The 23,444-nt window shown below is 40.9% G+C and overlaps 1 protein-coding gene across 15 annotated transcripts in view; it reads left to right on the top strand.

Annotated features, from left to right (window-relative positions):
* Positions 1 to 23,099, top strand: part of amph (amphiphysin) — a 44,686-nt gene extending 21,587 nt beyond the window's left edge. For 2 of the 15 annotated variants that reach the window (XM_085140333.1, XM_085140343.1), the window contains 13 exons: positions 7,027 to 7,146; positions 7,228 to 7,311; positions 7,729 to 7,755; positions 7,877 to 7,900; positions 12,360 to 14,474; positions 14,781 to 14,810; positions 15,613 to 15,645; positions 18,063 to 18,353; positions 18,918 to 18,962; positions 19,484 to 19,534; positions 21,368 to 21,556; positions 21,676 to 21,777; positions 21,885 to 23,099. In XM_085140333.1, the coding sequence (XP_084996459.1) occupies positions 7,027 to 7,146; positions 7,228 to 7,311; positions 7,729 to 7,755; positions 7,877 to 7,900; positions 12,360 to 14,474; positions 14,781 to 14,810; positions 15,613 to 15,645; positions 18,063 to 18,353; positions 18,918 to 18,962; positions 19,484 to 19,534; positions 21,368 to 21,556; positions 21,676 to 21,777; positions 21,885 to 21,989 (3,216 nt within the window). In that variant the 3' untranslated portion in view covers positions 21,990 to 23,099. The remainder of the gene's footprint in view (positions 1 to 7,026; positions 7,147 to 7,227; positions 7,312 to 7,728; positions 7,756 to 7,876; positions 7,901 to 12,359; positions 14,475 to 14,780; positions 14,811 to 15,612; positions 15,646 to 18,062; positions 18,354 to 18,917; positions 18,963 to 19,483; positions 19,535 to 21,367; positions 21,557 to 21,675; positions 21,778 to 21,884) is intronic. The other 13 variants (XM_085140338.1, XM_085140334.1, XM_085140344.1 and 10 more) reach the window with 13 other exon arrangements.
* Positions 23,100 to 23,444: the final 345 nt, after the last annotated feature.

The raw sequence follows: 23,444 nt of genomic DNA, 5'->3' as shown, positions 1-23,444 counted from the left end.
TGTCATCAGCCCATTGATCAGCTAGGACACGATCTCCAGCAAAGTCTCTCAGTGATGGCGACAGAGGAAACAGGATACAGGCCCGCCGCACGAAGCCAATGCTGTCCCGACCAGACAAACTTCACCAGAAGCCGCTGCACCTCTTCCAGAAGACCAGGTGGTGGCACTACACAAGCAATATGTGTCATAAAGATGAGGCAACTAGATTGTTAGCTACTAGAACTCTACCCCTGTAGGACAGGTAGGGGAGCAACCGGTTATATTTAGACAGCTTAGCCTCCACCTGTTCCCGCACACCCTCACAGTTCTGCTTCACAAAGTCATCATTCCCCAAGTAAACCCCAAGAGTTTTAATACCCCTTTGACCCCAGTGAAGGTTCCCAGGAATCTTAGGAATACTCGACAAATTCCACTGCCCCACCAAGCAGGCCTCACTCTTATCCCAATTAACCCTAGCCGAGGAAGCGTTTCCATACAAAACCAGACATTCCTGCAATTCCTGCACATCCCTTTGATCCGTAATAAAAACATTAACATCATCAGCATATGCCGACACAACGACAGGAGGGCTCTGAACCAGATCTGGCAAAGAGAAACCCTTCAACTTGCTTCTCAGTCTACAGAGAAAAGGCTCAATAGCAATGCTATAAAGCTGTTCAGAGATAGGGCAACCTTGTCTAATCCCTCTCCGAACCGGCACAGGACAACTCAACCCTCCTCCCACCTTCATAACACAGCAAGCATTGCTATACAACAGCTTCACCCAAGTCAGAAACCCCTGCCCAACACCAAAGGTCTTCAAGGTGGAAAAAAGAAAATCATGGTCCACACGGTCAAATGCCTTCTCCTGATCAATAGATACGATGCCAACTTTAGCATTGTACACTTTACAAATATCAAACACATCTCTCGTTAAAAATAAGTTATCAATCATAGACCTATCCGGAATACAGTAAGATTGATCCACACCAATCAGCAGTTCAATGACCATTATCAGTCTGTTCGATAAAACCTTGGAAAGAATCTTGTAGTCTGCACATAAAAGGTCCACTGGTCTCCAGTTTTTAAGAAGGGTTAAATCTCCCTTCTTTGATATGAGAGAGATAACTGCACGCCTGCAGGAAGCTGGAAGTATCCCTTCTAGAAAACATTCATTAAACACGTCCAGTAGGTCCCGACCCAGAAGACTCCAGAAGTGCTTAAAAAAGTCTGATGGTAAACCATCTATTCCTGGAGCTTTGCCTGAAGCCATCTGAGACACCGCCGCAGACAGCTCATCCAAGGTCATCCCTGTTCAAAACGTCCCAATCCCCTGGGCTCAGCTGAGGAAGCCCATGCAGAAGTTCCGAAGCAGAGTCCACATCACAGCTATCCGCACAAAACAAGTCTGTGTAAAAGGCCACTGCATGCCTTCTCATCTCAGCTGGATCTGTGGTCACCTTTCCATCCGAAAGCTGAAGACACACCATTTGCTTTCTGTGAACCACAGACTTACCCAAATTAAAGAAAAATATGGTTGGAGCATCCATGTCCTGGACTCTGGTGAAACGTGCTCGAACCAAAGCTCCTTTAGCTCTCTCATGTAAAAAATGGTAAAGCTCTTGCCTTTTAGAATGTAGACCATCATTATTCTGCTGACCTAACTGTGAACCAAACACATTCTCCATATGTGTTATCTCTTTTTCAAGTTCCTGCACAGTTCTCATGATATTGGCTGTTAAAAAGAAAACTAGATTGCTGACAAAATACATGAATTTGGGCCTTTTCTACCTCCCACCATTGAGTAAGGGAATCAAAATCACCCTTCCTTGATCTCCAGTAATCCCAAAAACCCCCAAAATTGTCACAGAATATCCGATCATGCAATAATTTTATATTAAACCGCCAAAAAGATTTGGATTTGCTGGTGGTAGATAGAAACAGCTCCAGTAAAACTAAGTGATGATCTGTAAAAGCAACAGGAAAACACTGACAGTTAATAATTCGAGCAGTAAATGAAACAGATACATAACACCTGTCTAATCTCGCTGCACTAATCCTGCCATCAGTCACTTTCACCCAGGTATACTGCCTGGATGAGGGATGCTTCATCCGCCACGCATCAACCAAAGTAATATTCCGTAGGACATCTGATAAAGCAGAAGATGACTGAAGATGCGGCTCCGCCCCAGTCCTGTCCAAAGTAAAGTCAAGACAACAATTCCAGTCCCCACCCAACACAACACAGTCCCCTTGAGCAGCACCACTTAATTTTTCTTTTAATGTTTTAAACAAAATCTCACGTTCAGACCCTAAGGTTGGTGCATAGACATTAACAAAAGTAAAACTAAAACCTTCAATTTCAGCCTTCACCAAAAGGAATCTGCCCTTTACCATCTCTATGCTGAAAATAATATTTTGCATTAGAGAAGGAGAAAATAAAACAGCAACTCCTGCGCTAAAATTTGTCCCATGGCTAAGAAACTTCTGCCCTCGCCACCACAGATCCCAGTCTATTTCATTTAAACTGTCAGTATGTGTTTCTTGGAGAAAGACTATATCTAGTCTCTTCTGTTTGATCACCTCAGCTGATAAGGCTCTTTTATTTGCATCCCTGCACCCATTCACATTCCAGGAGGCCACCCTCAACCCCTGCACATAAGAGGAAGCCATCAAGAAAGCAAACAGAAAAACCCAGCAGAGATGAAACACCCAGTGTTGTATGATCATAATGTTTTATTGTAAAAACTTCATTGTCTCTATCAATTCAGACGCTTCAACTGTTTCCTCAGACCAGTAACATGTTTCTTCAGGCGATAACGCTTTTTACCATCCAGTAAGTCCAATCCCACACAGCAAATTCAAAAGTGTTAAATGTTTTGGTGTTAGTAGTCTTAGAGTTAATTTTACTCTAAGTAGAGTCACATGCTTTTAATGTAACTCTGAGGTGTAAAATGATAGTAGTTAAAATCGAGTGTTAAAAATGAGTGTTTCTATTTCAAATCTGGAGGTGTTACAATGGAAACATTAACTCTTGACCTCTTAACTCTGAACTCCTAGAGGGGCTATGACACTAATAGAGTAAATTCACAGACTCCGCCCCCAGCACGGCTCCGATCGAAGCTGAAGTGAAGCCGTTTCAGAACATTTTGCTCTACATATTTGAGTTGTTTGCCATGCTTGGTAAGTCATTTTTTCAAAGATTGTTTCAATTATTATTATTAGCTTTTACTTCTGTGGCTCTTTGGAGTTGAGACAAAGCTGTGTGAAAGGCATTAGCCATGTTGCTCGCTGATAGCACCGCTCGCTGTTTTAGCTAGCTGAAAGGTATTGTTTTCGGCAAATACCACAGCCTTGAAAAAAAGTTTGCATGTGAATTTTCGGTTAAATTTTTTGGTCAAATACACCTAAAACAATGTCTAGAATGTGAAATGTTGGTATAATGGTGCTACTTGAAGCCTGAAAACGATCTCCCATAAAAAACGAGCAAACAGCAGTAGCAGATGTCCTGACTGGTTCTACGTTAGCATTTAGATTCCTCCAGAGTTTTGTGCACACGGTTTAGGTAAAAATGAAAAAGGTTGAGGTTTTACATTTAGTTCAGTATTACCTGTTGCCTGTGTCCTTATCTTTTGGGAAAATACTTTACACAAGTAATGGCTCAAAAAGGATTCCCTTTTTTTTTTTTTTTTTTTTTTTTTTTTTTACTGTGCTGCAATTGATTTGTGCCATTAATTAGTGTCAACTAATTTTTATTCAATCTCCACATAGGATATGCTTGTGAAGATGGAATATGGGGGAGAGCAGAAGTGCGTTGAAGTTCCACAAAGTGATGAATGAAGGACATGCATATTGTATTTTGTATTTATTGAAATAAGTGATGAGAATGCTGTTATTTGCATTTACCAGCTCACCTATGTCAGACCTTTTGATAAACGAAATTCTAATGAAAGTGAGAACATGTACACTGTTACATCTTTCAGAAAATGTTTTGAAATTGTGGTGCACGGTTCAGAATAAATGTTTTTCAAAAACCATTGCGTCTTTTTAGTAAATGTTTATTTCCAAAAGAAATTTCTAGAAGTTCAGAACAGTAAAATTCCCGCTTTTTAGAATTAATTAGAAGATAACTCTTACGTAGTTAAACTAAAATACTCTTTGAGAGTTAATATATAAACTCTTAACACCAAGTGTTAAATTATCAACTCCAGAGAGATTTGGTGTTTAACACTAAATCAGAGTTAACATACCAACTCTCCAAAAAGAGTTAAATTAACACTCTCTGGTGTGGACCCATATAGACACTTTAAAAGTGTTGAAATCAAATCTGACAGTGTTAATTTGGACATGCTGGATTTGCTGTGCACAACTTTCTGAAGAGTCTTCCTTCTCTCACCCCAACTGGTCGCAGCAGATGGCCGCCCCTCCCTGAGCCTGGTTCTGCCGGAGGTTTCTTCCTGTTAAAAGGGAGTTTTTCCTTCCCACTGTCGCCAAAGTGCTTGCTCATAGGGGGTCATATGATTGTTGGGTTTTTCTCTGTATCTACGAAGCGCCTTGAGGCGACTTTTGTTGTGATTTGGCGCTACATAAATAAAATTGAATTGAATTGACTTGAATCATAACTGACCGAAAGAATTTCTCAACATCAGGGAAATATTCCCTAACATTTACCTTTTTACCAAAGGTGTCATCCAGAAAAGCAACGATTTCCTCCAAAGAATACAAATCCGCACTTTGAGATACACTGTCTGCTACAGAAACATTATCAGAGTCAGAATCACACCCCATGTCATTCGCGTCGTTACCATAACAACCAGCAGGCGTCCTGCACTGCTGCTCCTCCACCCCTCCTTCCCCCGAGGCAACAACACACTCTACACCCAACTCAGAGCTCCCCATTTCATCCATTTCTGCAACGTACTGACCGCAGGTCCAGCCTCCACCCTCTCTTTCGACTTGGTTGTAGTTATGCAATCACTCACTCCACACCAAAGCCGTAGCGTCCGCGGGAGAAACGCCGACCTCACCTCGCACCAAAGGCGCAGCATCCTCTGTAGATAGGGCAGTTTCACCACGCGCTGGAGGCACAGCCTCAGCCAGGACAAGAGCAGCTTCGTACCGCACTAGGGGCACAGCCTCAGTCGGGGCAACAGCGGTCTCACCCCACGCCGAAGGCGCAGCCACGTTTAGTGCCTGCTACCCGCTCACCCCCTCCCCACTATCATCCACAGCAGGTCCCGCTGCAAGCTGCCTATGAGGACCCATTATTTTCTTATGACCCACATCTCCACACTCAAAACATTTCATCTTCCCAGAACTAGCATACACCGTGTAGAACCCTTCTTCATGTTTGACACAGAAGGAGACATCCAGTGTCTGTGTGGGGGAGTCTAAAAACATGAACACTTGCCTCCGAAAGGACTGAACATGCTTTAACTTGGTGTCCTTACAGCCCAGACTCACTGTCTGGAAGCCACTTGCAAATCTCCCAAAGCGCTTCAGCTCTTGCTCCAAAGCCACATTGGGAATAAATGGAGGTACCCCTGACACAGTGGTGTGAGTGGAGGGCACAAACCCCTGCTCTTTCAAGAATATGACAACCGCTTTATTCATACGTGAAGCATACGAAATGTTTCCATGTCCCACCTGCTCACCTACAGCCAACAACACCTGCTCGACAGTGGTGCTTGGCTGCGGCACCACCCTGACTCCATGCTTCAAAGACAGGGATGGCGTATGGAGAGAGTGAACGCGAGTGAGAGAGATATGGAGAGAAAGAGTGATATATATATATATATATATATATATATATATATATATATATAGATATATATATATATATATATATATATATAGATATATATATATATATTTATATATCTTAATCCAGATTTATGAGTTTGACTACAATGACCACATTGAGTTTCAGCTTCAGCACAGTTCAGTTTGGATTTGTTAACATGACCAGGAATTAAGCTGACTTCAGCCACAGAAATCCTGAATAAAGGAGTCCCAATGGAGCAGCTCTGCAGCAGGAGGAGAACATGATGTGGAAAACATTTATGACATGCATGAAACATCACACTGAGAACTGAGTGAAGTATGTGAGTTAATCTAAAGGATGATGTTGTTTCTCCATAGCAGAGCCACATCAGCAACGTCTGTCACCAAATGTTTAATCAGTGATGCACCAGTCAAACTTTCTAAACACCAGACCGAGCCCTTCTCAGGTCTCTTTCACTTCACCTCATCGTGCTTTCCATCAGGGCCGAGGCAAATGGTAGAGTGCGTCTCCAATTCCTGGAAAGCACAACAGTTCTGAAGATGTCACAGGAACCAGTGTTGTAGAATCTGCCGTCTGCCATCAGAACAGTTGAAGGTTTTCTTCAGACTGGTTTATTTTGTACTTGTGTGATAAAGGTCTCAGATCTCAGACATAAACTCTGTGTGATCTGTACGCACGTAGCAGCTATCACTGTCTAATCTATGAACAAATTCAAAAACGGTATCACAATTAAAATAAGTATTAATCATCTATTGAAGTAAATTTGGCTTCATACTTTTACAATTTAGCTGAAAAGTAAACATGTCATGGTGGAGGAAAGTGGGAGCGCCTCCTATGGCCTGTTAGTCCTTTTAAATGAGGGGGGGGACTCCAGGCCTCGAGGGCCTCTGTCCTGCAGGTTTTAGACGTGTCAGCTGTTTTCCATGGCATCTTCAACATGTCTTGAAGTTCTCCAGAAGCCTGGTAATGAACTAATCGTTCGATTCAGGTGTGTTGACTTGGGGTGGGATCTAAAACCTGCAGTGCACTGGCCCTCGAGTCCTGAAGTTCCCCAGCCCTGTTTTAAAGGTTGGTTTAGTGCTTCAGCCTCTATCCATTTTCTGTGGGATTCTTGTGTTTTATGTCCAGTGGCAGTGATTAGACACATAATGCTGGTACAGACATTGAAACAGTTTGTCAGAAGGTGTCTGTCTTTGGCAGCATGTTTTTATTTATTTATTTATTTCAAAATGATCGTTAACAGCTCGCTGTGTTCGTTGTAGCTTAAAAAGGGGCCACCGGTGCCTCCTCCACCAAAGGTCACACCAACCAAGGAGGTGGCAGAGGAACAGATCATCGACCTCTTTGGTGGAGAATTTTTACCTGCTCCTTCGCCATCACAGGTATGAGTCCATGTGAATAATGACGGCAGATGTCGTGTGGGTTACAGACTTGCTTACTTGTTTTTGCACTGTCATCCGCAGCCCAATGAACGGCCCGGCGAATCTCTTCTTGATCTGGACTTTGATGCTTTTCAACCAGATGAAAGCGTTTCACCAGTACCACAGGTTCCCTTTATTACCCGAAAGCATCCACACATACACCTGAAAACCATAGCAGTGCACAGGTCTTATTTCTGACATCTCGGCAGGAGCGATTGAGAGCTGAGTCTTCAATTACTGTAATGATGACAATGGGAAGCAAACTGATAAATAATTCACCTGCTATCAGCTAACAGACTAGAAGACAGGTGGCATTTCAGCTGCTGACACACCTGTTAGTAGCTCTTCGGTCCTTAATTCTCAGATTAGATTTTTATATTTCTTCTTGTTGTATTAAAAATTACTTCTGAAGATAAGCGGTTTTATATGGATTTTCTTAAACTGTAATATATTTGACAAATCAAACAGTCCAAACATTGTTCCTTTCTTCCTGCCAGTACCTCACAAACTGTGTTAGTTATTCAGTATTTTTGCTCCTTTCAGACTGCTGTACCATGGGACATGTGGTCGGTGAGTAACTAACCCTAACCCAACTACTTCTTATTCTACAGCTTGATTTAATGAGAAAACGATCAAGTAAATCCATAAATCCAGATTGCAGTGGTAAATTCAGTTTTATCCCCTTTTTAAGGCGAATAACCAAGCTGCTCAGCCTGTAAGTAAACTCACATAGTTCACTCTGTAACACATCATTTATTAATAAAGTTATTCACTCCATCAGATGGTCTTGTTAATCCAGTATAGTCTGCACAAAGTCAACGCTGGTCAACAAATGGATCTTTCTGGGTCAGTTTTTCTTTCTTTGGAAATGTAAATCATTATTTTAGTCAGTCGTGGTATCGCTGAAGAGCTGTTGCCACATATTTACAATTTCCACAGTTTCAAAAAACATTATCACAAAGAGGAGATGGAGCAGTTAGTTAAATTCAGGAAGCCCCACAAAATGTATTCTGTACATCTGGATGCATCGTTCCAAAATACCGTGTCCAGATGAACAGAATACATTTTCTGGGCTTTCCTGACATAGATGATTGAGCATTTATCAAGACCAAAACGTATGGGAGATTTCCCCAAGGCTGGTTGTCTTACCCCCTGTTTAGTTTAAGACAAAAAATATATTAACCACTTATACACCAAAACACAGCATAGGTTCTCGGAAGCTGTAATCTTATAGTGTTTATATGTGTAGTGGTACTAGTAGTATAACCTTTTTAAAATTAGTTTGGGGGAAAAAAAATCATATAACTGGTTTAAATTAAAACCCCATCATCTCATATTTAACTTTCTCTAAAATGGATTCATTCATGTTGTGAATTTTAGGTGTGTGGGTTAAAAAAGAAACAACACAAACAAACACATACCTAGAACCACCGACTAATTCATTTTGACCCCAAAGAAATTAATGCAGCATGCCTGGTTGCCAAGCAGCACTCTTTATTTGCACATGAAGACTGTTTGACATGAAGACTGCTGTATCAGAACAGCTGAGACACGGTGTCTCTTTCAGGCCCCAAAATATGCCACTCCAAAAATTGGTGCACCCCAGGGATCGGGTCCCCCGACACAAATAGAGTAACATAGTGTACGCTGTTAAGTACCAGGAGGATTGCCAGGATTTATACATCGGGGAAACCAAACAACCTCTGGTGAAGCAGATGGCACAACACAGAAGAGCTACCTCTTCAGGCCAGGACTCTGCAGTCTATTTACACCTACAGGCCAGTGGACACTCTTGTCGTGTCCAAATTCACGGGCTGCATTCCTCCTGAGGCCGCATTTGTAGACCGATTACGTCACAGCGACGCGCCGAAGGCTGTCCGAATTCGTGGACTCCTCCGAATGCAGCCGACAAATGCGTCCTCCTTTTCCCCGAATTTGAAGGATGGGTCGGGTGTGTCCTTTGTGGCCCATCATATCCCAGAATTCATAGCGCGGCCCAGCCAAACTCCAGTTTCCAACAATGACGGCCGCTACTAAATTTTAAAATTACTCATACTAATCTTTCTGGGTCACAAAATAAACTTTTAACATATTTTCAGGTGAGAAAGTAGCTGTGTAAACATCAAATATCTGCTCGGTTTATCAAGATATCGTATATTTGCAAAAGTGCTTAGACGTTTTCGGAGACGTCTGTTACCCACCAGCTCTATAGCTCGCCGGGAGCTCGAGGGTCACTGAAGCCGCCGAGAACGGCACAACTCCCGGCACATCATTTTCAGATCACCGCGGACTTTCGCTACTCGGGTTAAATGTAATATATAAGTCACTTAGACAACCTAAAAATGTTATCGTTGGGCTTTTTTCAGTGTTTTGTTTGTTCGTGAGTAAATCCGTTTGGCTGAGATTAAAGTTATTTGATTAGATTAGATAAAATAAAACTTTATTAATCCCCCGGGTGGTTTTTACTAGAGATGGACCGATCCGATATTACGTATCGGTATTGGTCCGATACTGACCCAAATTACTGGATCGGATATTGGCGAGAAATAAAAAATGTAATCCGATCCATTAAATATCAAAAAAGCACCTCACAAAACTTGCTACATGGCGTAACTCGGCTCATAACCGTAGCACTTAGCAGCAGTATGCATCACGTGACAGAGCGGCTGTGTGTATTTGTAGCCTCGCCACCAAACCAGCATTTCATCTCCGAGGAAGTTTTCCCAGAGAAAAGTAAAGCAAGTGTGTAAGTTCATCTCTGATTGTTTGTAAAGCATTTTAGCGTTAAGCTTAACAACCGATATATGGAGCGAGTGCCTCTCTCTCTCTCTCTCCTGCTGCTACTTCAATCGTGAAACTGCTTAATGATCAGCTGATCGGCTTTTCTGTTGCGAGTCCGTCTCTCTTCTTAGTTTTTGGCCCACTTCTCACCAGAAAGAGGAAACCAGAGGCTGAACAACAGCAGCACGTTTAAGCTTGATAAGCTGTTGTTAGAATTTATTTATTATTACTTTCTATACCAGGATCGTTTTCTACGCAGCTGACGGCTGGTAACTGTGCAGGGGCGGATCTAGCAAGGTTTAGCCAGGGGGGCCGATAGGGCATGAACAGGGAAAAGGGGGCACAAAGACATACTTTTCTTTCTTGTTCTCATTTAAAATGTCGAGCTTTTAATAAATAATTATCTGAATCTTACACCCAAAGTTTTAATCTGATGTAAAATGTATAGAAGTCCATTACTGTATATAGTAACTGTTAAGTCTAATATACCCTAGTAAGCTATAGTACTTTTTCCTTTGGGAAGATACCATCTGTGCAGTCTGCAGTTCTGTTGAAGAAAGATGTTGAATCTATTTAATTATTCTTGAAAAATAATTTATTTCTGTGCATTTTTCCCCCTGCATCAAATTAAATTTGATTACATCGATTAAGCATCATGAGGAAGAGGGTGGTTCCCTATTTTTTTTTTTACTGGGAGTTTGCAACCCTATTAGTTAGGTTGCTTAATATTTCTGCTAAGTACTCTTTAAAACACCAGAATAGGGAGGATGGAGCAGGTTTAAGTTTATTAGATTGATCAGTTTTGCTGAACTATGAAATATTTTGGGCGCAGTGTATTTTTTACATACAAGTATAACAGAATAGCTTTAGTGTTGTTATTTATTTAAACTTGAGTATGAACTTATACAAAATGCAGCAAGATATTTAAAAAACGTTTTATTGATTAAGAAACACACTATATCGGATTCATATCGGTATTGGCAGATATCCAAATTTATGATATCGGTATCGGACATAAAAAAGTGGTATCGTGCCATCTCTAGTTTTTACACAGCTGACTAAACGTCAAACAGAAAACTGATTAAACAGAAGTGTGAGACGGTCGAGAATTTACGCCAGTGTCCTGTTATATTTTAGATATTTAATAAATAAATAAATTTATTAAAATGAACAGATAATTTTCTTATCTCATGAGTAAAATGCTAGTCACTATTCTCCACTGGTTTATTAGTCTTGTTTTCCTCTTTCCTTCTCTGTTTTGTTACGCTAATGATAATTATGGACCAAAAGTGCATTTAACTCAATTGTAACGCTTATATTTTCTGAAAGAAAACTTGAATAACACACATCTATCTCCTAGACTTCAGGAAACACAGCCTGCCTCTCCATATCAATGTCACTGGGGTGAAAAGAGCTTATGGCCACACATTCCTTGACATTCACATGTCATGGACCCCTGAGGTGGATTGTAAATGCCACAGTGACAATGGGCCAAGCAGTGGCTTTATTTCATCATGGTGTTTAGGAAGGAACCGGCTGCTTCATCACTAAAGCCTACAGAGGACTGGTGGAGAGCGCTGTCACTACTAGCGCCATTGTATGTTATGAAAAACACCACTCAGGCATAGAAGGCTCTCAAGAGAGTCATAAAGGCTACAGAGAGAATTATGAGAGCTAATCATAATAATTATTATGTAATTATGCTCACACCTGAAATACAAACTTTAATGTAACATCAACAGCTTCAATAAATGCTCTGATGAAATGATAATGATAAATGATAAGTAATGCAACAGTAATGATAATGGTTATGAATAGTAACAGTAAAATAATATTCTAATCTCCACAATATATATTTCAATGTGCAAACTCTGTGAAAATGTTCAGGTGCAAGGCACTAGAATAAAAATACAGCAGCTAATGTCTAATGGGACTATGGGTCAGAGTCCCATTGAAATTAAAGTTATGGCTATATCTGCATTCATTAAAAAATAATCATCTACTTTACATCTAAGATGACTGCTGAGTTGTACACGTTGCTTCTTCAAGGACCTGACCGATTCTATAGACTACAGTCAAATGAAAGCAAAATGCCCCCCAAAAGTCCAACAGTAGACTAGAAGATTTCTAATCTAGTGATTTTTTTTCTTTGATTGTTTATTTTAAAACTTCACCTTGAAGTTACATTGAAGAAGTGCAGGTGCTTCAATCAGAAAACTGAAACAGTTTGATCAGCTGTGACTGGTCATCTTTGTGCAGACGACACTGTATTCTCATTTCCTTCCATGAAACCACATGTCTGCCTGATAACATGCTGTGTTGCACAACCTTGTACTGAGGTTAGAGTGGGGAGGGGCAAACTTTAATTCATCATTCGCTACCTGTCCAAGCAGGCTGCAGATACCGGCTTTGTCGCTGACTGGTCTGCTGATTTTGGTTCAGTGTCAGCCAACGGAGAAGATGCTTCAGGAGCTGAGGAACCTGCTATCCTTGGAGGTCCGACTGTGGGGCAGGAAGGGGCACAAGAAGGGGTGCAGGGTGAGACTCGGGGCTGGCCCCAGGGAGAAGGGATTCAGCCAGGTGGAGAATCAACAGCAATCACCCGGGACAGTGAAATCACACCAGCTGAAGATGAGGTTAGCAGCTGGGAATCTCAACCTAACTCCAACCTTCATTCCTCCCTGTGCTGTGGGGAGGATGATAGTACAGGGCAGGCAGATTCAGGGGCAGATGAATTAAGGAAGGAAGATCGCAGAAAGTCTACCCCGGGACTTATATTCACCAATGAGTACGGTGAACAAATTGAGGAAATTGCAGAGGACAGAAGAGACAAATGGTCCAGGTCTCCTGAAGGGTCAGGATCTGAATATGAAACTGCTGAGGAGTGGGGTGATGGTGGTCAGGGAGGAGGCTGGGCAAGTGCTGATGATGAGCTTTCATATGATGATCGAACCCAAGAGAAGAGCCAGAAGGTTCAGGCAGGTGGAGCTGTCCCAGGAGATTGTCCTCAACCAAGAGAAGTTGTTTCTGATTGTTCTAGTATTGCAGCCAAAAGAAACAGAAATAATTCATCCGAAGCAGTGCCAGAGAGACTAGATGTTTATCAAGATCACTGTGAAGCTGAAGGAGAAACAGATGAAAGAGTTTATTTCTCTGAAACACAGGGAGGTGCGTTTGATTTTGATCTTATCTCAGAAAAACAGGAAGGAGGTACGTTTGATTCCGATCTACTTGCAGAAACTCGTGGAGGAGGTGCGTTTGATTCCGATCATTTTGCAGAAACACAGGGAGGAGGTGCATTTGATTCCGATCCTGTTGCAGAAACACACGGAGGAGGTGCGTCTGATTCAGATCTTATTGCGGAAACACAGGGAGGAGGTGCGTTTGATTCCGATCCTTTTGCAGAAACACATGGAGGTGCGTTTGATTCATATCTTATTGCGGAAACACAGGGAGGAGGTGCGTTTGATTCCGATCCTTTTGCAATAACTCAGGGAGGAGGTGCGTTTGATTCTGATCCTTTTGAAGAAAAACAGGGAGGAGGTGCGTTTGATTCCGATCCTTTTGCAGAAACTCGTGGAGGAGGTGCGTTTGATTCCGATCCTTTTGCAGAAACTCGTGGAGGAGGTGCGTTTGATTCCGATCCTTTTGCAAAAACACAGGAAGGAGGTGCGTTTGATTCCGATCTTATTGCAGAAACACAGGGAGGTGCGTTTGATTCAGAACTTATTGCAGAAACAAAGGGAGGCGGTGCATTTGATTCCGATCCTTTTGAAGAAACACAGGGAGGAGGTGCGTTTGATTCTGATCCTTCTGAAAAAAAACAGGGAGGAGGTGCGTTTGATTCAGATCCTTTTACAGAAACAAAGGGAGGAGGTGCGTTTGATTCAGAACTTATTGCAGAAACAAAGGGAGGCGGTGCGTTTGATTCAGAACTTATTGCAGAAACAAAGGGAGGCGGTGCATTTGATTCCGATCCTTTTGAAGAAACACAGGGAGGAGGTGCGTTTGATTCTGATCCTTCTGAAGAAAAACAGGGAGGAGGTGCATTTGATTTCGATCCTTTTGCAGAAACAAAGGGAGGAGGTGCGTTTGATTCTGATCCTTTTGAAGAAAAACAGGGAGGAGGTGCGTTTGATTCAGATCCTTTTGCACAATCACATTGTGGAGACAAAAGGGGTGGTTTTGAATTTGATCCATTTGCTGAGACTTCAAAGAAAGCTGAGGCTGTGTTAACTGGGGATAGAAAGAGTGGGTGGGATTTTTCCAACAGTTTCCCAGCCATCTCTTCAGGGACCGGGGCTCCTGCTTCCAGCAATACCTCCTGGCAGGAAGGTAGTGGCAGCAAAAATTCTGCATCCATCTGTGGAACAGCAGCAGCAGGAAATAAAGAAGTAAAAAATCCCCGAATTCACAAAGAACCAGAAAATTCAGACATGTCCGAAGATGAGGCGGCAAACCGGAGATTTGGAAAGTTGTACCAAGAGCTAGATACAGAAAAGGAAGAGGTACTTGACTCCCTTCCTTCTGTAGTTGAATGGTAGATTAGAAAAGAATAGAAACAAATTTCAAACAGACCTTTCCTGTCTACCACCCTCCCAGAGACTGAGAAACAGTGAAAGTCCTAAAACCTGGACCTCAGCCTGAGCTCCTCCTGCCTCTCCTTTTGCTTGCCTCCATCTCTTACTATCCTCTGCTTGTTCATTCCATGTTTACACCCATTTCAAATCTAGTCCATCTTGTTATTAGATTAGTCTTACTTGAAGGCTTCTAATATTATTAATACTAACATATATCTCTGGAATTCAATTTAGGTGGCCAATACATTTAATGGATTTTCACAGGTAATTTTATTCTAAGCTTAAAGTATTTGGATTCAAAACACTGAAATGAATCGAGTTGTTGTGATTAGTGTCTGGGTTTTGGTAGAAGATCATTCTTACTAAGTCAACTGAAAGTTTGGGTTTCACCAATGATTCGCTCTAATTCATTGTCATTTTTACTATTTTCTCTAGTTTCTACAAACAATTTTCAGACTTAGAGTAGAACAACGTAAAAAGATTACAAGCAGGAAGGGGTCAATGCAGAGTTCAGAGATCACTGCCAGAGACTAGTGACTTTGAAAGTAGACGGCGAACCCAACAGCTTACTTCCCCAAAGCCAAGAAGCCTTTATTGTCCAAGTAATGTTAGTCTCCTCTCCAAGTGTCTCTGTTCTATGTCACAACAATGTTTGATGAGAGTGTTCTGCAGATGTACTGAAAGTAAAGCAACAGCACTCCTGCTACATTTGAATTTTTCAAATGTAGCTCCTTAAACCTGCATTTGAGTTAAATCTGGAGATGGTTGCTTTCTCCAAAGATTCTAACCATAGCATGTTAGAGAAGAAATCTGAGAAAACTTTCACGGGGGGAAATTCTCTATGTATGATAACTGTTGAAATCATGGATCTCACACTTTAAGTGGCCTCATAGGACCATAATTTTTGAAGGTGCAGTTGCAGAACTTTGATTGCATCTTATCTTATCCTACATCCCCATCTCTTAAATATTTCCCTTTTATTTGTGAATGCTAAAAAATGATGCAAATCTCAATCAGTCAGTTGTGACTTGTTTTTCTCTTTTTATTAAACACATGCACTCTTAAGGATCCATCATTTTTCGCAGATTTTGATAAGATGGTGAGTTTTATAAACATTTGTGTAACCCCCCCCCCCCCCATCTTCCATCTAACTAAGTATCTACACACCCATTTACAGTTCTGTGAAAAACTGAATCCACTTCATTTTTCATTAACCTGTTGTGATGCTTTCTGTGGGACTTTCTCTGTCACTGTGAAGGAGTTTATGTCCACTCACTTATGCACAGCCTTCTGAAGGTCCAACCACAGCATCTCACTCAGGTTGAGCTCTGGACTCTGACTGGACCATCGTAGTTGCTCCATTCTTTCCTGTTTCAGCCGTTCTGTTGGATCTTTGTGCTGCTGCTGATGGTCTGAACTTCAGCTGTGGGACAGACAGCCTCACACTGACTCTAGAACACTTAGACAAGAGTTCACGGTGCACTAAGATCATCGTCCCTCCTCCACAGTGTTGACAGCTGCTCTCAGGTGTTTTTGCTGATATGCTGGGTTTGATTTTGTGTGTTATGGACAAACATCTCCACTTTGGTCTTGTCTGTCTGAAGGATACTGCTCCAGGAGGCTTTCTTTTTAGACAGAAGAAGCCTTCCCCTGCAGTCCTGCATGCTCAGGCTTTTTTTTTAAGTCATACTGCCATGAAGTTTAAGCTTAAACCTGCAAACTGAAGAGTCTGAGATGGAGCTCTTGTATTTTTTTGGAGTTTCCCACAGTAAATGATAAATGGACTTGTAGTTGCATACTGCTTTTGTGCTTTAGCTGACCACTGCAGGCTTTTTGCTTACAAGCCTTATTCACCATAGCTGGACTGGCCATCGGGCATACCGGGCATTTGCCTGGTGGACCGATGTTTGTTTTTTTTACGTTTTTTTTTAATGCTGGCCGATGTGTAAAAATAAGTCAGTTGTTTGGTGGTGGCTATGGCGGAGCTTCCACAGAGTCAGCAGGTGGATGAGAGAAAGGGGAGGCAGGAGGAGGAGAGACATGAGGCGGCTGCCGGTCCGAGTGTCAGGTGAACTGAACTTCAGGTAAGAAGTTATGACTGCAGTGTATCTGGGTCAGATATAAACCAAGTTTATGTGGAGTTTATTTTCGCTGTGCTGACTTTTTACAGTCAGTTACAATAACTTGTACTGCGTACTAGCTAGCATGACGGAGTTTCTATACAGCTGGGTGGGTGCTGTGTTACTGATAGTGAACTGTATTTTACTCATGAGGTTAGTAGAGTTGCTGGTCATGATATCGGTTTGGATATGTGGTAAGAGAGAGAAACATGCAGATGAAACCAGGAGATGTCCTTACTGAATCATCAGAGCTGAACAGGTGATGGAGAAACAGGTTTACCTTTTAGGTGACATGGATGAGTTGAAGGGAAGTTATGAACTGTTTCTGAGAGACAAATAACACCAGGATCCTTTTCTAAGTAGCTGACAGCTGGTAACTGTGCAGGGGCGGGTCTAGCAAAGTTTTGCCAGGGGGCCAGGTAGGGCATTAACAGGGAGAGGAGGGCACAAAGAAGTACTTACTTATTCTCATTTAAAATATCTCGCTTTAATATATAATGATCTGAATCTTAAAAACCAAAGTTTTTATCTGATCTAAAATGTATAGAAATCATACATATATGCCAACAAGACTGTACATCACTGTCACAACAGTGTTTGTTTTCATTCAAAGGCTTTATGGCTTTAATACCTGGTGGGCCGGTCTCTAGTCAAAATGCCCAGGCTGATTTTTTTGTCCCAGTCCAGCCCTGTTATTCACCCACTCACACACACATTCATTCAAGTGGGTTTTTTTGTTTGTTTTAAAAGCCAAAATCCCTTGTTAAACACTGTAATGCATGCATTGGAGGAAAATTCAGTATCTTGGCCAGGGATACTTTGACATTAAGGCTGAAATAGCTGTGGAATCGTCCATTGACCTCCAGACTCCTAGACAACCCACTGAACCACAGCCATCCTATGATCTAACGTTGGGGTAAATTTGCTGTGATGTTCACGCCAGGGAAGATTGTGTCATTGTATTAACACACACCAGAATGGTGCAAACCAGCAAATTTCCAGAAGAGCTGCTCTTACAGAGGTGCTCACACTTGATAAACAACCATAATTGGTGCATTTTCTTCAGCACCTGGCTGCTATGGAACCTCCTAATTCCTTAATTAAGGGTGTACTTAGTTTTTCACAGAGCTGCATATGTATGTACTTATCACCTACATAGGTAACTACATACTTTTTTTTTTTACATCATGTAAATATTTGATATCAGTCCTGAGATGTATTTATTTCTGCCAGTGAAAAGTCTTAGACTGACCTAAAGCTTAACTTGTAATCATATAACTGTTTAAATGCTGGGAGCTCATATTATGAATTCTGTTGGCGTTTAATGAACATCATACTAAATATTGTGAAATGAAGTGGGACATTTAAAGTTGAATGCCATCTTTCTCTGCAAAAGAATGAAGGAAACAGTGAATCAAATGACGCTCTGGAAGCTGCAGAGGCCCAAGCTGCAGGCTCAAGAGAGCCTGCAGCAGAAGACAAACCTCCATCTCTCACTACTGGAGGAGAGCAAGATGAGTGCCCACCTCTTTTAGCTGGAGAGGAACCTGTATCTTCAACTGCAGGAGCAGAGATGGAGGAACCTCCAGCTCCCCCTGCTGGTGAGGTGGAAGAATCTGGAGCTGCTCCAGCTGGTCAGGACGATACAGACACACGTTCAGACAGCCTGAAGGAGGAAAAGCCTGCTGTGAGTGGATAACCTTGTAAAAATGCTGCCTTTTGTGATAACCTAATCATCATCTCATCAATATCATCACTGTGACCTCCATCTCATCGTATCATCATCATCACTGAATGAGAAAATCATTGAACTCCACACTGGAGATGTGTCAGTGTGGAAATCATTCTTCTGTTTCAAGCCTGTATCCAGTGCACATGAAATGTCTTTTTGTGTAAGGATTTTAACCCTTTGCCCTTCTCATTTCATGCCAACAAACCCATACCCCAATCTTTACCCTACCCCATCCACTTTATGACACAAAATTAACTAAATGTCATAAAACAATGCTGCTTGTAAAAACAAAACAAAAACAAAACCCTTTTCAATTAGCATCACTGAGTTTAAATCGTTATATTCTACTGTTTTCCCAAAAAGTTGTCTATGTTCATCTGGACGTAGCGTTTCCAGTGGGATGACGATAAAATGTTTCTCCCACTGAAAACGTCCAGATGAACAGAATCAACTTTTTGGATTTCCTTACCTGGATCATTGAGCAGGTATCAACGCAAAATCTATTTTATTTTCCCAAAGTCAACAGTGGTATCTCCAGGCTCACAACAGGCAGAGGTCAGTGAGGTAGGATACTCCACTTCTTCTGTTTGTTTGCTTTCACTGTCATTTTTACTTTTTATTGGCAACAATTATTGAACAACATAGGTGTGAATGTGAGTGCGAATGGTTGTCTGCATCTGTGTGTTAGCCCTGGCACAGACTGGCGACGTGTGCAGGGTGTACCCTGCCTCTCACTCGAAGACAGCTGGGATAGGCTCCAGCCCCCCCATGACCCTGAAGAGGATGGATGAAGTGTTGAAATGAAATGATGAGAATGAATGCAGCTCTCTGAAAGAGACCTTGAAGAATAATGGTTTGACCCCTACGTTGGTCATTTTTTGAAACAAAATCCCTTTTTTTCCCTGTGATTTTACACATGCTGAATTCAGGGTGGTGGTCACTGTTTCATATCTCTTTTCTCACATGTGAACAGGGAGGTCAAAGTTCTAATTTTACAAGAGCAAAAGTTATTATTAAATGTTTGTTCAAACATTCAAAGGCCACACAAATATTCTCAAATGGAAATGATTTCTGTCCGTAAACAGATTCCTCCTGCTGAACAGGCCAAAACTTCTCCCAGTGAAGCAGCTTCATCGGTGAGTGCAGCATCATCACTTTAGATTCAGAAGAAATCATGAAACTTAACTCAATGCCCGTGTGTGTGAGAGAGAGAGAGTGGCTGAAATTGTCATATCAGCGTGTTCTACAAACATACAAATTGTTCCTTAATCAAACATCAGTGGATTTTAGATTGGACAATAAGATCTGATTGAAGTGCAGACTTTCAGCTTTCATTCAAGGGGTTTAACAAAAGTAATGCATTAACTGTTACACAACTTCCCATTTTCACTGGAGGAATGTGTCTAAACCAGGGGTCGGCAACCCGCGGCTCCGGAGCCGCATGCGGCTTTTTAGTCTTTATTTTGCGGCTCCGGGTGGTTTCGGAAAATAAATTAGAAGTATTTAGCTGAAGTGTATTTTATTTGTGTTTAGTTCTTTTTTTAACTTGTAGTTCTAAATTGGAAGATTATTGTGATTTTGAAATATAAAAATAAAATTCTATCTTATTATTTTTTTCATCGCTCAAAATAAGCGTCACACTCGCGGAAGCCGGTATACCCGCCGAAACGCTGTGCATTTGTCAAGACTTTCAACCCCAGGTAGGCCAATTATGGATCTTCGGGTCCACATTATGTCGGCAGCTGTTCTTCACCGTGAACTTTGTTAAAAACAAACACCGCTCACGCCTCACAGATGACAGCTTACAGTCCTGCGTAAAGATGAAAGCCCCGTTTTGCAGATGCTGTGCGCAGAGGTTCGGGACCACAAGTCCCATTGTAAACATATCACGACAGACCCGACACATTAACCAGGTAAAATACATATTTAGGCAGAATTTTTCAAATATCTATTTTTCATTTTTTAGCAGCATAGAGCTTTTTTTCCAATTACTTTTTAAAAGCCAGGTCAAGGCTCCAAAAGCCCAAAGGCGATATAAGGGTGGCGGCTCACAACAGTTTTTGTTTGCTACATGGATCATTTTAGTTCAGCTTTCCTTTTGTTATATTTCTTTAAGAGTTCAAAATGTGTTAATTACATAAATAAAATGTAATTTTCTCTGTAGCACTTCATGGATTTCATAAGCAACACACCTTAGTTGCTCTGTGGATTCTTTTAAAAAGCAGTTAAAAACTTTTCTGTTCAAACAAGCCTTTTGTTGATCTACGTATTTTATATTCTTCACATTATTTACATTTGATCTTTTACATTGTGTATAATGTCTATTGATTGTATTGTTTATTTTAATATTTGTGTACAGCGCTTTGTGACTGCCTGTCTGTGAAAAGCGCTTAATAAATAAACTTTACTTACTTACTTCAGTTGTTCACACAAAGCATAAAGGTAAAAAATCCCAATATATACAGTGTTATCTTCATTTTAGATTTCAAAAAGTATTTTCAGCTCCCAGAGTTTTCTTTTGCGTGGAAACCGGGTCCAAGTGGCTCTTTGGGTGTTAAAGGTTGCAGACCCCTGGTCTAAACCAAGGCTCAAAACTGAAAAACTGACATAATTTCAGATATAAGAATTGTTTTTAATACTTGAAAGCAAATCATTTGCAGTTGTAACGGCCTGTAGAATCATTACACTAGAATGTTGTTTGCTTTTTGAGATGCTCTGCAGGTCTTTACTGCAGCACAATCAGCTGCTGCTTGTTTGTGGCTCTCTGCCCTCTGTTTTGAATTTATTAACTGTAAAAGTGCCCTGCTGGGTTGAGATCAGCTAACTCTTTCAGCCATAGAAAAATATTGCGAAATTAAGTGGGACATTTCATTTCGCAAGATGCTCTGCAGCAGTAACCTTCTGTGATGCTATAAATATGAAATGAAAGTATTTAGATGTGATCGCTAAATGCTGAATGTCCTCTGCAGGAAAATATGCCAATCCCTTCTGTTGTGATTGAGCCTGCCTCAAGTAATGAAGGTGATGATGACCGAGATGCTGACATCATCTCTCCCACTGCAATCAGCGACAATGGGGTGACAACTGAAAACCAGAACATCAAGCATATCAGTCCTTCTGGGGGAGCGTCTGGACTTCCTGATGATTTCCTTTACAAGGTGAGGCTTCTTAGTAAAAGCAAATATTTTATGCTATCAATTGAGGAGGAAAAATACTTTTCTAACGAACTGTTAAAATGTGGAGTCTAATGTCTGTAAACTATGATGGATACCTGCAGGTGGAGACCATACACGACTTTGAGGCTGCAAATTCAGATGAACTTGACCTGAAGAGAGGCGATGTGGTTTTGGTGGTTCCCACTGCCTCAGTGGAAGATCAGGTGATAATAGCTGGTCACACAGAAATGTAATAAATAAAAGTTCTTCACCAACATGAAAAACAACATCTTAACAGGATTGTTCTGATGTTTTTGTATGTTTGCTGCAGGATGCCGGCTGGCTCACAGGGATCAAGGAAAGCGACTGGTTAACATTTGGAGCTGGTGCTCAAAAAGGACTTTTCCCAGAAAACTTTACTCAACATTTGGAGTAAGATGTTCCCTGACATGGCAAAATGATAAGTAGAAACATGAGTAATCTGTGTCCCAGCCTTTGAATCAGCATGTAGCCATTCCTTTTCTTGTACGTTGTACCTGCTGCAGCTGTCTGCTGGACAAACAATAAAGTTTCTCTGGCAGGTGAAACTGTACTAAAATGAAATGTTATTTTAAAAAAAAAAAGAAAGGAAAAAAAAGAAGAGAGAGAGTAGTACTCTTCCCAGTTCCCCTGATGATTTAAGCATGGTGTGGTAGTATGTTCCACCCTCCTGTGGAAGTAAGATATGCCTTTTGTTTAAATAGAAATTATATATAAAACAATAATAACTCAACAACAAAAAGCTTGAAGTGACCAGGTGAAAACAAAGGAAAAAGATAAACTGTCTTTGCACTGTGTGGTAATCATTTTGTTTTGCTATGAAAGACTACAGAAACTTTAATGCTGTGATTTGTTTGTGACTGCAACATGAAACTTGGGTTTCTTTTTTCTGACACGTTGTAACTGTAACTCTTGAATCACTGTTGATGTTTTCTGTGTTATCATTATTGGGTGTGTGGTGATTGATCTTTCATTTGTAATATGTGTTGATGAACTAACTCACTGGCCAGTGTTGCTTTGGTTCTGCTAAGGGGATACTGATGTTTATTGTCTGGGTTTTGGCACACAAAGTAGTGCAAATGCTGCATGAAAATCCTAAATATTCAAAGTACATATACTAAAGATGACAAATAAAGAATTTCTTGTGTGTTATGCATAGATTTGTGTATGGCATATCATCTGAAAATTTGGTTACAAGAAAAAAAAAAAGCAAATAAGGAAATTTTTTGTCAGCGGTTTAAGTGTTTCATCAAATAGAAGGTATTAACAAACCAGTCTGCAATTATTTTTTTAGGCTTCAGAAAAATTACTCTTATACTCTAGAAAATGTAAACCTTCATCAAAGTGGTTTTAATAGCCAGGTGAAGCCTCCCAGTAGACCTTTATGTGATGCACACAGCCTTGAGATAATATTGGTGTAATGAATTAAATAGTAAATTCCATGTTTGATATTGTATATGGTTCTATGCTAATAAAATAAATAATAAAACATTAATGTTTCAATCAAGTAATTGGACCAAATGGTATCTTTAATGTTTAGAAATCAGTCAAAAGATAAAAAAGGGTATGCTATTAGAATTATGTTTTTAATTATTCTTTAAAGATTTCAATGGTTTACATTAGGCTATAGCCAGCTCTAAAACGGGGTTCACTGGAAATGACTGAATAACCCTAATGCCTAGAATCCACAAATTCTGTGGCATCCTGGTAGCAGCATGCACCTGCCTGCCAAGTTTGGGCCAAAACGTGAGTTTTTAGGGGTTAAGTATTGTCATGTCTAGGGTTCCCTGGTGGACTCAAAATGCAGACTTGCAGTTCTCACCTTAGTGTGTTTAATTGCAATGAATGATTT

The sequence above is a fragment of the Neolamprologus multifasciatus genome, chromosome 18, assembly GCF_963576455.1.
Source record: "Neolamprologus multifasciatus chromosome 18, fNeoMul1.2, whole genome shotgun sequence".
NCBI lineage: Eukaryota > Metazoa > Chordata > Actinopteri > Cichliformes > Cichlidae > Neolamprologus > Neolamprologus multifasciatus.
The sequence above is the reverse complement of the archived record's forward strand: the minus strand, read 5'-3'. Positions and strand labels throughout refer to the sequence as shown.